Source organism: Petromyzon marinus, chromosome 73 (genome assembly GCF_048934315.1).
Source record: "Petromyzon marinus isolate PM22_M1 ecotype Great Lakes invasive population chromosome 73, UKy_Petmar_22M1.pri1.0, whole genome shotgun sequence".
Classification (NCBI taxonomy): domain Eukaryota; kingdom Metazoa; phylum Chordata; class Hyperoartia; order Petromyzontiformes; family Petromyzontidae; genus Petromyzon; species Petromyzon marinus.
Window position 1 is genome coordinate 8,508,936 of NC_133739.1, and position 12,682 is coordinate 8,521,617.

Below are 12,682 nucleotides of genomic sequence, written 5' to 3' on the forward strand. Positions count from 1 at the left end.
TGCTACTGGTGGTGGTTGAATACGGTGGGAAAGACGCTGATAGAGACACACACAGAGACTGACAAGAGAGAGAGAGGTGGACAGACACAGACAAAAGGGAGACAGAATGAAAGATACAGAGACGACAGAGACACAGTCAGCGAGAGAGAGAGACACAGAGTGGAACAGAGACACAGACGGACAGAGAGATGTTGAATCGAGCACAAACTTAACTCGCTCCATTGAAAGAGATTCCTCAATCTTTGCCCATCCCCGGAATTAGGTCGTCCTAGTTTCTATTTATTCATTTTGTGTGGTGTGTCCGTGTAAGCAATGTGGGACATCGATGTACACGGATATGAACAAGCTCAGCAGACAAGACGTCTTTCATATCCTTTGGTTCTTTCGGTAAATTCACGCAGGTAGAAATAAACGAAAAAAATAAATCGCGACGTTTCGATCGCAACACCAGCGGTCGTCCTCAGGCGAAAACATCCAGACATTGTCGCGGCAGAAGTCACGTGAGCTACGGCACGTGACAAAGATAAGGTGACCCCCCCCCTTACCCCCCAACGTGGCTCGCCCTGTTCAGCTGAGCATCGTTTTAATGCGGTGGGCTCCCGCGAAATTGATTTCTGTAAGACGAAGGTACTTTGAAAACCCACTGGCTATTCTCTGTTATACAAGTGTTGTGTCCTTAACTAATCACACGGAGACGTCTGGTTGAGGCAACGCGTTTATTATTACAACTCTTTCGAACCCGGCTCTACACACTACCGTAACACGACAGGAGTACGGCCCCTTCCACCCGATAGCCTCCGGGAGCGACAGCCTCCCTTCTACCGCAGCCTGCACAATCCGGGCTCTGCTACCCACGGGATCCCTTGGCCCGGCGTTAAGGGAAGACTGGACGACCCGTCCCAGCCTGGGTACGGGAGCTCACCTCTGGTCCGCTACAACCCGGCTCTGGCTAGAGCTCGGGGAGGGTCCCAGGGTGTCCGAGCCACCTCTGGTCCACTACAACCCAGCTCTAGCAAGAGCCTCGGTTGAGGGTTCCCGGGTGCTGGTTCAGTCTTCAGGTCTTCGGATGTCTTCAGGCTTGAGTTGGTGAACACTGCCTCGGCCCGTCCAGAGGGCCGGCCTTTTATCCCCAGGTCGGGGTCACCCCTACACTCCTGACCTCCCCACCCCCCCCCCCCCCCTCCCAGAACCTTCTGGAAGGTCTTATCTTAAGGGGCCTTAGGGATGGGTGGGGGGTCAGGGGTGTGAGTCTCCGGTCACGGGGGGGGGGGGGGGGCAGGGGTTTACTTTGGTCGACCCCTACGCACCTCGCGCTCTCTCTCGGCTGCCCCCTGCTGACCCGTGAACGTAGCGGCAGGTCAGCTGACAGCGCCCTGTTATGGCGCTTACGCACAACTTCACGTGACTAACGCTGCACGTTCCGTCGTTTTCATGCAGGGGGCGCTGCAGACCTCTACGCGCCCCCTGCATGAACGACGGAGGCACAGGGACAGACGTTCGATCGCGTTGGAATCGATCTGCAGACGGTGGTCTTCTCGCACGGCCAGCAGCTCTGTGTCGCCTCATCTCGATCCCGCGATCCCAACCAGGTGAAAGTCCGCATCGAACCGAACCCCCGGCAAGGCCATCTACTTTACGACGAGAGAAAATTCACACAAAATATCGTTTTCAATTAATATGCTTTTAATGAAGAAATACAATTATCTAATTGAAAACATAACACAATTCAAAGTTGTTTCATTTTAAAACTTCAAAACGGAGCATCGGGTGCTTGTGTGGAGACGTCGTTCGTGTGTATTTTTTTCGTGACTTTCCTGGCCCAAGGCCGTAAATGGTTGTGAGGGGCACCGCAGGCAGTCAGGCTTGCTTCAAGCCCTTGGTTGTGAACATCCAGACGTTAATCAGCAAGGAGCACTTCATGTCCTAGTTCGACAAAATAAACGTCAACACGTAATACGAAATTATCATTCGTGTTGTAGAGAATGTATCTCCTTTACGTGTAACCTTTGAGTGGTATGCCTTGTAACTGATTAATGATCCGAGTGTGCTCCCTATTTCAAAGACAATGATTTGCTCCAGAGGGAGATGCTTCCTGAAAACACAAAAATACCCTTTGACCTGTATCACAAGAACAATGAGTCTCTCCTGAGTTGTGTACAAGTTACTTCCAAAACACACACTTTGTCCTAACATCACTTATTCAATGTTTGAACCTTATAGACAATGTTACATGTACGCACACAATCAGACAAGTATTAATTCTAAATTATTGACAGGCATATTAACAAAATTGAATTACTGCAGGGAAATATACTGCATCAGGTTACATCGTACTAACAAGAAGCTATTTTTTTAAAATACGCTTAACAGTGTATGTACAACATACTATTCTGCGATTCAAAAACGAGTAGGCCATTGCATGCTGGCGTCTGGGTCAAAATGTATCAAATTCTAAACATTACCTACAAACTCCACAACTGACATGCCACATCAACCATCGCCCCCTACTGACAGGTTCTTGTCCACATGCAGGCCGGTGCAGGGCCACCACCTTGTACCACACAGGGGCAGCTGCTACTTGGGGATGCTCTTCGAGTGTTTGAGACGAGATATAACACAACACTCCGAATTGCCAGAGGCGATTAAGCAAGCACCATATAAATGGAATTATTAGAACCTTGCGAATGCTTGGGAGCTTATTGGCTCTCGCTCATGGTTAGAGATCTACGCAACCCACAGGTCCACAAAGACTGGCCGCTCTGACCCTGCAGGTTGAACCTAGGAATTGAGTGTTCAACTTCACATTCTTGTCATTAAAGGCCTGTGACAAAGGTGCATCTATTGGAGCGACATCGTCTCAAGCTTACATATCTACCGGGTCTCCATTTGACTTTGTAATGTCTCGGAGGAAGTCCACCCACACCTCCACTTCCACAAACTGCTGGGAGTTGCCTCGCTCTGCCTCACAGTCAGAATTCTCCTCCTGCTTCACGTTGCCTCCATCGATGTGAAGGTCCGATTTTGGAGTTGAATCTTCATCTTCACATTTTACCCTCACTTCTTCGCTCTTCACCATCACTTCTTCACATTTCACCTTCACCTCTTCAAATTTCACCTCGATACCTTTAAAAGTGTCCAAGCTGGGATTTTCTTCCAGTTCTTGTTTCATGAGGGATGGGCTCATTGCGGCACTTTGACTTTCACAAGCGGATTTCAGACTCCACTCCTTGTGGATCTTCTGATGCTCCTGTGTTCTCTTGTGTACATTAAGATGTGATGACTGTGCAAACGCCTTCCCACACACACTGCACTTGAAGGGTTTCTCTCCTGTGTGTGTTCTCTGGTGTACATTAAGATGTGGTGAATGTGAAAACGCCTTCCCACACACACTGCACTTGAAGGGTTTCTCTCCCGTGTGTGTTCTCTGGTGTACATGAAGATGTGGTGACTTTGAAAACGCCTTCCCACACACACTGCACTTGAAGGGTTTCTCTCCCGTGTGTGTTCTCAGGTGTACTTGAAGACTTGGTGACTGTGAAAACGCCTTCCCACACATACTGCACTTGAAGGGTTTCTCACCCGTGTGTGCTCTCTGGTGTAGATGAAGATTTTGTGACTGTGAAAACGCCTTCCCACACACCCTGCACTTGAAGGGTTTCTCTCCCGTGTGTGTTCTCTGGTGTGCATGAAGACTTGGTGACTGTGAAAACGCCTTCCCACACACACTGCACTTGAAGGGTTTCTCTCCCGTGTGTGTTCTCTGGTGTACATGAAGATGTGGTGAATGTGAAAACGCCTTCCCACACACACTGCACTTGAAGGGTTTCTCTCCCGTGTGTGTTCTCTGGTGTACATGAAGATTTTGTGAACGTGCAAACGCCTTCCCACACACACTGCACTTGAAGGGTTTCTCTCCCGTGTGTGTTCTCTGGTGTACATGAAGACTTGGTGACTGTGAAAACGCCTTCCCACACACACTGCACTTGAAGGGTTTCTCTCCCGTATGTGTTCTCTGGTGTACATGAAGATTTTGTGAACGTGCAAACGCCTTCCCACACACACTGCACTTGAAGGGTTTCTCTCCCGTGTGTGTTCTCTGGTGTACATGAAGACTTGGTGACCGTGAAAACGCCTTCCCACACACACTGCACTTGAAGGGTTTCTCTCCCGTGTGTGTTCTCTGGTGTACATGAAGACTTGGTGACTGTGAAAACGCCTTCCCACACACACTGCACTTGAAGGGTTTCTCTCCCGTGTGTGTTCTCTGGTGTACATGAAGATGTGGTGACAGTGCAAACGCCTTCCCACACACACTGCACTTGAAGGGTTTCTCTCCCGTGTGTGTTCTCTGGTGTACATAAAGATTTGGTGACTGTGCAAACGCCTTCCCACACACATTGCACTTGAAGGGTTTCTCTCCCGTGTGGGTTCTCTGGTGCCACGTGAAATGTGCAGTACTATCCGTGCTGTATGCACACCGGTCGCATTGATGCCTTTTTGCACCGAGCTGCGCCGAGTGCCTTTGCTCCATCAGACCAATTCTGCAGAGGAAGCGACAGCTGCAGGCAGAAAAAAAGAATATCCACACCATCTACACGTAAGTATCTATGCACAGAGGAATGCATTCATACAGTCACACGTGACTCACACGTCTATACTTATTCATATATTCATGTTATAGTGAAAACGTATCCCAAATTCATCACACGGGCTGTTATGGCACACAATGAGAGGGCAAATGGTCATAAACGTGCCTGGAAGTCCTCGTATCTTCAAAATGAATGTTAACCCAAAACTCCGAGCACATAATTTCGGCTGTCTGGCTTCAAAAGGAATATTTATGAAAGCTAAATTCCGCTGACGTAGCAAAGGGTGTTGAAAATAAAACTATTTGTGTTATGCAGAAACGCATAAATTAATGTTCAATCACAACGTAGAGGTGTGAAAGCCAGGCACAGATGTCCTTGAATGCTGGGATGAACAGTTCCGACTTCAGCTGCACTAATTTCTTACAAAGAGTTGCAGAGGAAAACAAAAATAAACTACTGTTTTGATATAACCTCCGTGCTCAATAGAGTTAATAGACTTTACTGCAAATACAAACTTGACCCTGTCACACACTCAGAGGTGGAGCCAGGATTTTCAGGTAGGGGGGGGGGCAACCCCTTTCAGCAATGAAAAATGATAGTTGTTACTAAGTAAAAAGTTATTATTAAGGAGTTGTTAGGAAGTAAGGAGTTGTTAGTCAGGAGTTGTTAGTAAGTAAGGAGTTGTTAGTCAGGAGTTTTTAGTAAATAAGGAGTTGTTAGTCACGAGTTTTTACTAAGTAAGGAGTTGTCCTATGCTTTTAATTCGACGCGTGTGAAAGGCATCGTGCTCGCTGAAGGTGTTTGCCTTCAGGGAAGTCGTGTACTGCATACGCAACTGCGCACAATTCTGTGAGTCGCTTGTAACTGCTTTTGCCGTTACTTATTGCCAATTATGAACACGGACTGTTGTCCTCTCATAGAGTCCCTGACACGTAATAATATGCCACACGGTGGCAGTGGGGGTTGCAAAATGCTGATTCATCTATAATTATAAAAGGGAAATTTGTGAATGTGTGTCTGGTCGAAATGTTTAGCATACTTCCCGACATACTACACACTTGAAATTTGGCATGTGGGTAGGTTCCATACTGTGCACAATGAAAAAAGTATAAAAATAGACTTTTGTATTTTGTATGATAATGAGTTTGTGGCGTCAACCCGCAACACACCTGAGTTAAGCGCTCTGCAATGAATATAGAATTGAAGCTTTCGTGAATGCATAAATTACTCATTGGTTTTTTCGGTAAAGTCCCGTATGTAGAAATATAATAAAATTATATTAAAATAAATCACGACGTTTCGAACGCAACACAAGCGATCATCATCAGGTGTTAAAAAACAAATAGCGAGGGAGCACATAGGGTGACATCAACGCAACACATAGAGAGCGTTAAACTGCACGGAGGCAAATACAACAAGAAGATGAGAGACGAGAACTCAACAAAACCTAAGAAAAATTACGTGATTCAAAACCAGTAGGACAACAACACAGTTAGACACTTCCCTGGTAGACCACGAATGTCAGAAGACTGCTAAATTTCGTGTTCATCCTCTGGGTTGAACAAACCAGCATAGACAGAGTGAACAGATACGAGGTACAAGGTAGCAGAGATACATACACAGGGAAGAACATCCAGGGAAAGATGTATTTGGCAGCACAGATAGGGCTGTTAACAGCGTGCCGGGAGATTTTAGGTGGCGCTTCGCTCCTGGCCGATGAAGCCATTGGTTTCTCGGAGTTTAAATACATATCCTCCGTGCGAAGAACGGGTAGAACTGCTATCTTAAATATGAAGCAGAACATTACATGTTTGTTTGTGTGAAGCAGCAAAACCTCTCCAACGCTGAGTTCTGGCGTCGTGAAAATTTTAACAGCTTATGCCGTTTGGAATTTCTAAGTGAACGCGACTATTTTCAGCTCGCCACGTCATTATTCCCTTCCCGAGTGGCCAAAATCGACCTTGCATAGAAGTGGATTAAGGTAAAATTTCCTTGAGTGAAAACATCCGATTTAGGTAACTTGATTTGTTTCGCCTTTTTTCTTTCTCGCAAGGATCAACATTTTAAAGGGTTTTTCAGTGAAATATAAGGGATATGAAATTTATCCAAGACAAGAATCCAAGTCCCGGGCGAAGCCGGGTAGTGAAGCTAGTTACTAATAAGCCCCAATGATCCTATCGAAATTAGGGATTTCGATCGGATCGTTGGGGGGCACGTGCCTACCCCACCCCCACTGGCTCCACCACTGTCACACACTGGCACGGTTCACAGGTGGTGGTGTGTCCAGACCCATGCCTGGCCACCTTCACCTGCTCAGAATTCATGCTCCCTCACTCCACCAAGTAGAGTGAACACCGCCACGCGTCCAGAGTGAACACCGCCACGCGTCCAGAGTGAACACCGCCACACGTTTAGAGTGAACACCGCCACGTGTCCAGAGTGAACACCGCCACGCGTCTAGAGTGAACACCGCCACGTGTCCAGAGTGAACACCGCCACGCGTCCAGAGTGAACACCGCCACGCGTCCAGAGTGAACACCGCCACGCGTCAAGAGTGAACACCGCCACGCTGTTGAGGAGCCTCACCTTGTGTTGTGGGCAGGTCGCTTCTGAAAACAAAAAGCGGTACAGCAGCTCAAGCGGGCTTGGCCTGGTGTAAAAAATAAAAATAAATAAAAACCGCGTGAATATTTAAAAGTAAAACAAAGTGACAAAGTGGCGAGCCGCCTGAAGACAAATTAAACTTAAGCGAGATAATTGAAGCAAACGCGATCAGGCGAGGGCAGGAGGCAAGGCCCCGCGTGGCTAGGCCCCGCGCTGTGAAGTTTCAACCTGGACATCGCTTCCATGCTCGCTGCTACTCAATTGACATCCCTACGAGAGAGAGCGAGGCTCTACCTCGGTAAACAACAACCACCACAACAACCACCACAACAACCACCACCACAACAACCACCACAACCGCGATGAGAATTTCTCACCTCGAAATTCAGTGCACGGGCGGAGCAGCAGCTTCCTGTTATCCCGTGACGTCACGTGGCAGCAAGAGGTGACATGACGTCACTTGTGGGGGACGATAACACTCCCCTCCCACAATGAGCGGCTTCGTACGTGAATAGATTATGTTAATGAGCCGCCAGTCACTGGGCGTGGCCTTGCCCAAATATGGATTCTACTTGAACAGAAAATGGCGACCCAGGCAGAGGCGACGTCACGTTCAAGGGCACCTTGAACGGGATGGGGTGAACGCCTTGGTGACATAACGTCACTAGAGAGGTACACCTCCCCCTGGCGTTTCACTCCGATGAGGTAACGCTGAGTGGTGACGTCACAGAGAGGGGTTGGATTTTATGTTGATTTAGATTCATTTTCCATTGCTCCCTCCCTTGAACAGAGACCACTTGGGTGTGTGTACACTGTGTGTGTGTGTACACTGTGTGTGTGTGTACACTGTGTGTGTGTACACTGTGTGTGTGTACGTACACACAGTGTGTGTACGTACACACACTGTGTGTGTGTGTGTGTACACTGTGTGTGTGTACACTGTGTGTGTACACACTGTGTGTGTACACTGTGCGTGTGTACACTGTGTGTGTGTACACACACACTGTGTGTGTGTGTACACACTGTGTTTGTACACTGTGTGTGTGTCCACAGTGTGTGTGTTTGTGTACACTGTGTGTGTATACTGTGTGTGTGTACACTGTGTGTGTATGTGCACTGTGTGTGTGTGTACAGTGTGTGTACACTGTGTGTGTGTACACTGTGTGTGCACTGTGTGTATACTGTGTGTGTACACTGTGTGTGTACACTGTGTGTGTGTACACTGTGTGTGTGTACACAGTGTGTGTGTGTGTTCAGTTTGTGTGTGTGTACACTGTGTGTACAGTGTGTGTACACTGTGTGTGTGTGCACTGTGTGTATACTGTGTGTGTACACTATGTGTGGACACTATGTGTGTACACTGTGTGTGTGCACTGTATGTGTGTGTACACTGTGTGTGTACACTGTGTGTGTGTGTACACTGTGTGTGTGTACACTGTGTGTGCGTGTGCACATAGGTGTGCACAGTCATCTCAGTCAGTCGACAAATGGCATCTTTTCATCAATTTATTATTTTCCAATTTTTGTTTTCTATTTACGTGACTTTACCGAAAGAACCAACAATATGGTAGCGCATTCTCTATTTATTGCAGAGGTTCAAGGTTCAAATGCGACAGGCACACCTGGCTACCCCAGTAACATGCACCACAATATGCGCAGTCTGCTTCACGGCAGATGTAAAAACATAGCGTTGTGTCATTCACGACGCACAGGTCATTGCATGTCGGTGTCACGGTCAAAATTGTGGCAATTCCAAATATTATCCAGAAACTACACAACGGAGACGGCGCGTCAATGATCGCCCCCTACCGACAGACTCATGTCCACGTGCAGGCCGGTGCAGGGCCACCTTGTGCCACACAGGGGCAGCTGCCACTTAGGGGGAGGCGTCCTTCGATTGCTTGAGATGAGATTCGATACGAAACACACAATTAGGCAAGCGACTTATGCGTGCAAATATGATGTTGGTAACGTAGTGAAATGCTTGAGAGCTTCATCGTCTCTCGCTCCCGCCGACAGATGGTACCCAGCCCACAGCTCCACAGATACCAGCCGCTCCTCCTGTGCAGGTTCGGCTACGTACGGTGCGAAAGAAGTTCCAGATCCACAGAGACTCACACACAGAGAGACCCACAGATTAGCATGGTGGGCTTTGTACGGCGCGAAAGAAGTTCAACGTACACACAGAGACTCGGAGCAAGTTTGAGTCGCGTGCAGTCGTGGGCCCGTGAAAGTTGAACGGGCGCATGTTGCTAGTGGCGGTAGTTGAATACGGTTGGAAAGACGCTGATAGAGAGACACACAGAGACTGACAAGAGAGAGAGGTGGACAGACACGGACAAGAGGAAGACAGAATGAAAGATACAGAGACCACAGAGACACAGTCAGCGAGAGAGAGACACAGAGGGGAACAGAGACACAGACGGACAGAGAGATGTTGAATCGAACAAAAACTTAACTCGCTCCATTGAAAGAGATTCCTCAATATTTGCCCATCCCCGAAATTAAGTCGTCCTAGTTTCTAATTATTTCATTGTGTGTGGTGTGTCCATTTAAGCAATGTGGGACATCGATGTACACGGATATGAACAAGCTCAGCAGACAAGACGTCTTTCATATCCTTTGGTTCTTTCGGTAAATTCACGCAGGTAGAAAAAAAACGAAGTAAAAAAACAGAAATCGCGACGTTTCGATCGCAGCACCAGCGGTCGTCCTCAGGCGAAAACATCCAGACATTGTCGCGGCAGAAGTCAGGTGAGCTACGTCACGTGACAAAGATAAGGTGATCACCCCCTCCCCAACGTGGCTCGCCCTCCTCAGCTGAGCATCGTTTTAATGCGGTGGCCTCACGCGAAATTGATTTCTGTAAGACGAAGGTACTTTGAAAACCCACTGGCTATTCTCTTTTATACAAGTGTTGTGTCCTTAACTAATCACACGGAGACGTCTGGTTGAGGCAACGCGTTTATTATAACAACTCTTCTTCTTTGGTTCTTTCGGGAAAGTCACGTAGAATGAGAATAAAATAATAAAATAACACAATAAAATTCTCACCACGTTTCGGCCACAACGCAAGCGGCCGTCTTCAGGTGAAATGAACAGACCTGTCGGGACGACAGAGCTTCAATGAACGCTGTTAAGATTCGTAGCGACTTTTAAGCTGGTTGAGAGAAGTGAGGCACCTTGACAAAGGGGGTTTACATATCAAATAGCTGAGGGATTAGCTTGTGACTGGTCGTAGAAATGGCTATGCTAAAGTCAAAACCTACACATCCACAGAGGCAACTAGTAATTTAGCATTGAAATAGCTAAGGGATTAGCTTGTGCAAATAGCTGAGGGAATAGCTTGTGACTGGTCAAAGAAATGGCTATGTTAAAGTCAAAACCTACACATCCACAGAGGCAACTAGTAATTTAGCATTGAAATAGCTAAGGGATTAGCTTGTGACTGGTCACAGAAATAGATGTTAAAGTCAAAGCCTACACATCCACAGAGGCACCTCGTACATGGACGCCAAAGGGGGCTGCAACAACTCAACTGCCATACAGTAAACCGATGTGAACAACCTAATTCTAAATTACATCACTATATTAAATGTACTCAATATATTCTTCAATAAGCTGAGCTATTAACATTAACTGGGTATACACTACACTATATAATGAATACCATATAGTAAACCAATAAAAAACGAAAATATAAACTACCTCAATGTTATATGACAATGTTATATGGTTTAAAAAACAGGTGGATTCTTACCTTCCACTTCAGAACCACGGACAGCTACGAGCCCCGTTCAGACGGACGAGTCCATCCATGGTCGGAGCGGAGGAGGGAAGAAACAGGTGCGAGGCGCTGTTATACTCCATGTTATAAACCATACCATTAACCGTGGTGTGAGAGGTATTAAGAGTCAGTGCCAGCGAAAGAGCTGCGGTCTGAAGGTCCTCGTAAAATACAATTAATTAAGAACCGAAATGGTTTAAAACATCTTTCCAATGGTTACTAAGCCAGAATCCATCTTCTCGGTTGAAATTGTCTCTGTGTTTGTATATGTGGATGGCCTCATGAACGATTTTTTTTTTTCACATCGGTTTACTGTATGACAGTTGAGTTGTTGCAGCCCCCTTTGGCGTCCATGTACGAGGTGCCTCTGTGGATGTGTAGGTTTTGACTTTAACATAGCCATTTCCGTGACCAGTCACAAGCTAATCCCTCAGCTATTTGATATGTAAACCCCCCCAGAATCCATCTTCTCGGTTGAAATTGTCTCTGTGTTTGTATATGTGGATGGCCTCATGAACGATTTTTTTTTCACATCGGTTTACTGTATGACAGTTGAGTTGTTGCAGCCCCCTTTGGCGTCCATGTACGAGGTGCCTCTGTGGATGTGTAGGTTTTGACTTTAACATAGCCATTTCCGTGACCAGTCACAAGCTAATCCCTCAGCTATTTGATATGTAAACCCCCTTTTGTCAAGGGCCTCACTTCTCCCAACCAGCTTAAAGTCGCTACGAATCTTAACAGCGTTCATTAAAGCTCTGTGGATTTGTAGGCCTTTACTTTAACATCTATTTCTGTGACCTGTCACAAGCTAATCCCTTAGCTATTTCAATGCTAAATTACTAGTTGCCTCTGTGGATGTGTAGGTGTTGACTTTAACATAGCGATTTCTGTGACCAATCACAAGCTAATCCCTCAGCTATTTGATATGTAAACCCCTTTTGTCAAGGTGCCTCACTTCGCCCAACCAGCTTAAAAGTCGCTACGAATCTTAACAGCGTTCATTGCAGCTCTGTTGTCCCAACAGGTCTGCTAATTTGACCTGAAGATGGCCACTTGCGTTGTGGCCGAAACGTCGTGAGAATTTTATTGTTATTTTATTATTTTATTCTCATTCTACATGACTTTACCGAAAGAACCAAAGAAGATGAACCCTTGCAGTCACGACAGCTTTAAATCGAAATATAACTCTTTTGAACTCGGCTCTACACACTACCGTAACATGACAGGGGTACGACCCCTTCCACCCGATAGCCTCCGGGAGCGACAGCCTCCCTTCTATCGCAGCCTGCACAATCCGGTCTCTGCTACCCACGGGATCCCTTAGCCCGGCGTTAAGGGAAGACTGGACGACCCGTCCCAGCCCGGGTACGGGAGCTCACCTCTGGTCCGCTACAACCCGGCTCTGGCTAGAGCTCGGGGAGGGTCCCAGGGTGTCCGAGTCACCTCTGGTCCGCTACAACCCGGCTCTAACAAGAGCCTCGGTTGAGGGTTCCCGGGTGCTGGTCCAGTCTTCAGGTCTTCGGATGTCTTCAGGCTTGAGTTGGTGAACACTGCCTCGGCCCGTCCAGAGGGCCGGCCTTTTATCCCCAGGTCGGGGTCACCCCTCCACTCCTGACCTCCACCCCCCCCTCCCAGAAGCTTCTGGAAGGTCTTATCTTAAGGGGCCTTAGGGACGGGTGGGGGGGTCAGGGGTGTGAGTCTC

At 47.4% G+C, this 12,682-nt stretch overlaps 2 protein-coding genes across 2 annotated transcripts in view; both read right to left on the bottom strand.

Moving 5' to 3' along the window:
* Window positions 1–12,682, bottom strand: part of LOC142907016 (uncharacterized) — a 167,470-nt gene that overhangs the window by 95,199 nt on the left and 59,589 nt on the right. The gene's annotated exons all lie outside the window — the stretch shown is intronic.
* LOC142906985 (uncharacterized) lies at window positions 1,666–4,580 on the bottom strand. The gene has a single exon (XM_076055881.1). The coding sequence runs from the start codon at window positions 4,529–4,531 to the stop codon at window positions 2,864–2,866; it is 1,668 nt and encodes a 555-aa protein (XP_075911996.1). The 5' UTR covers window positions 4,532–4,580; the 3' UTR covers window positions 1,666–2,863.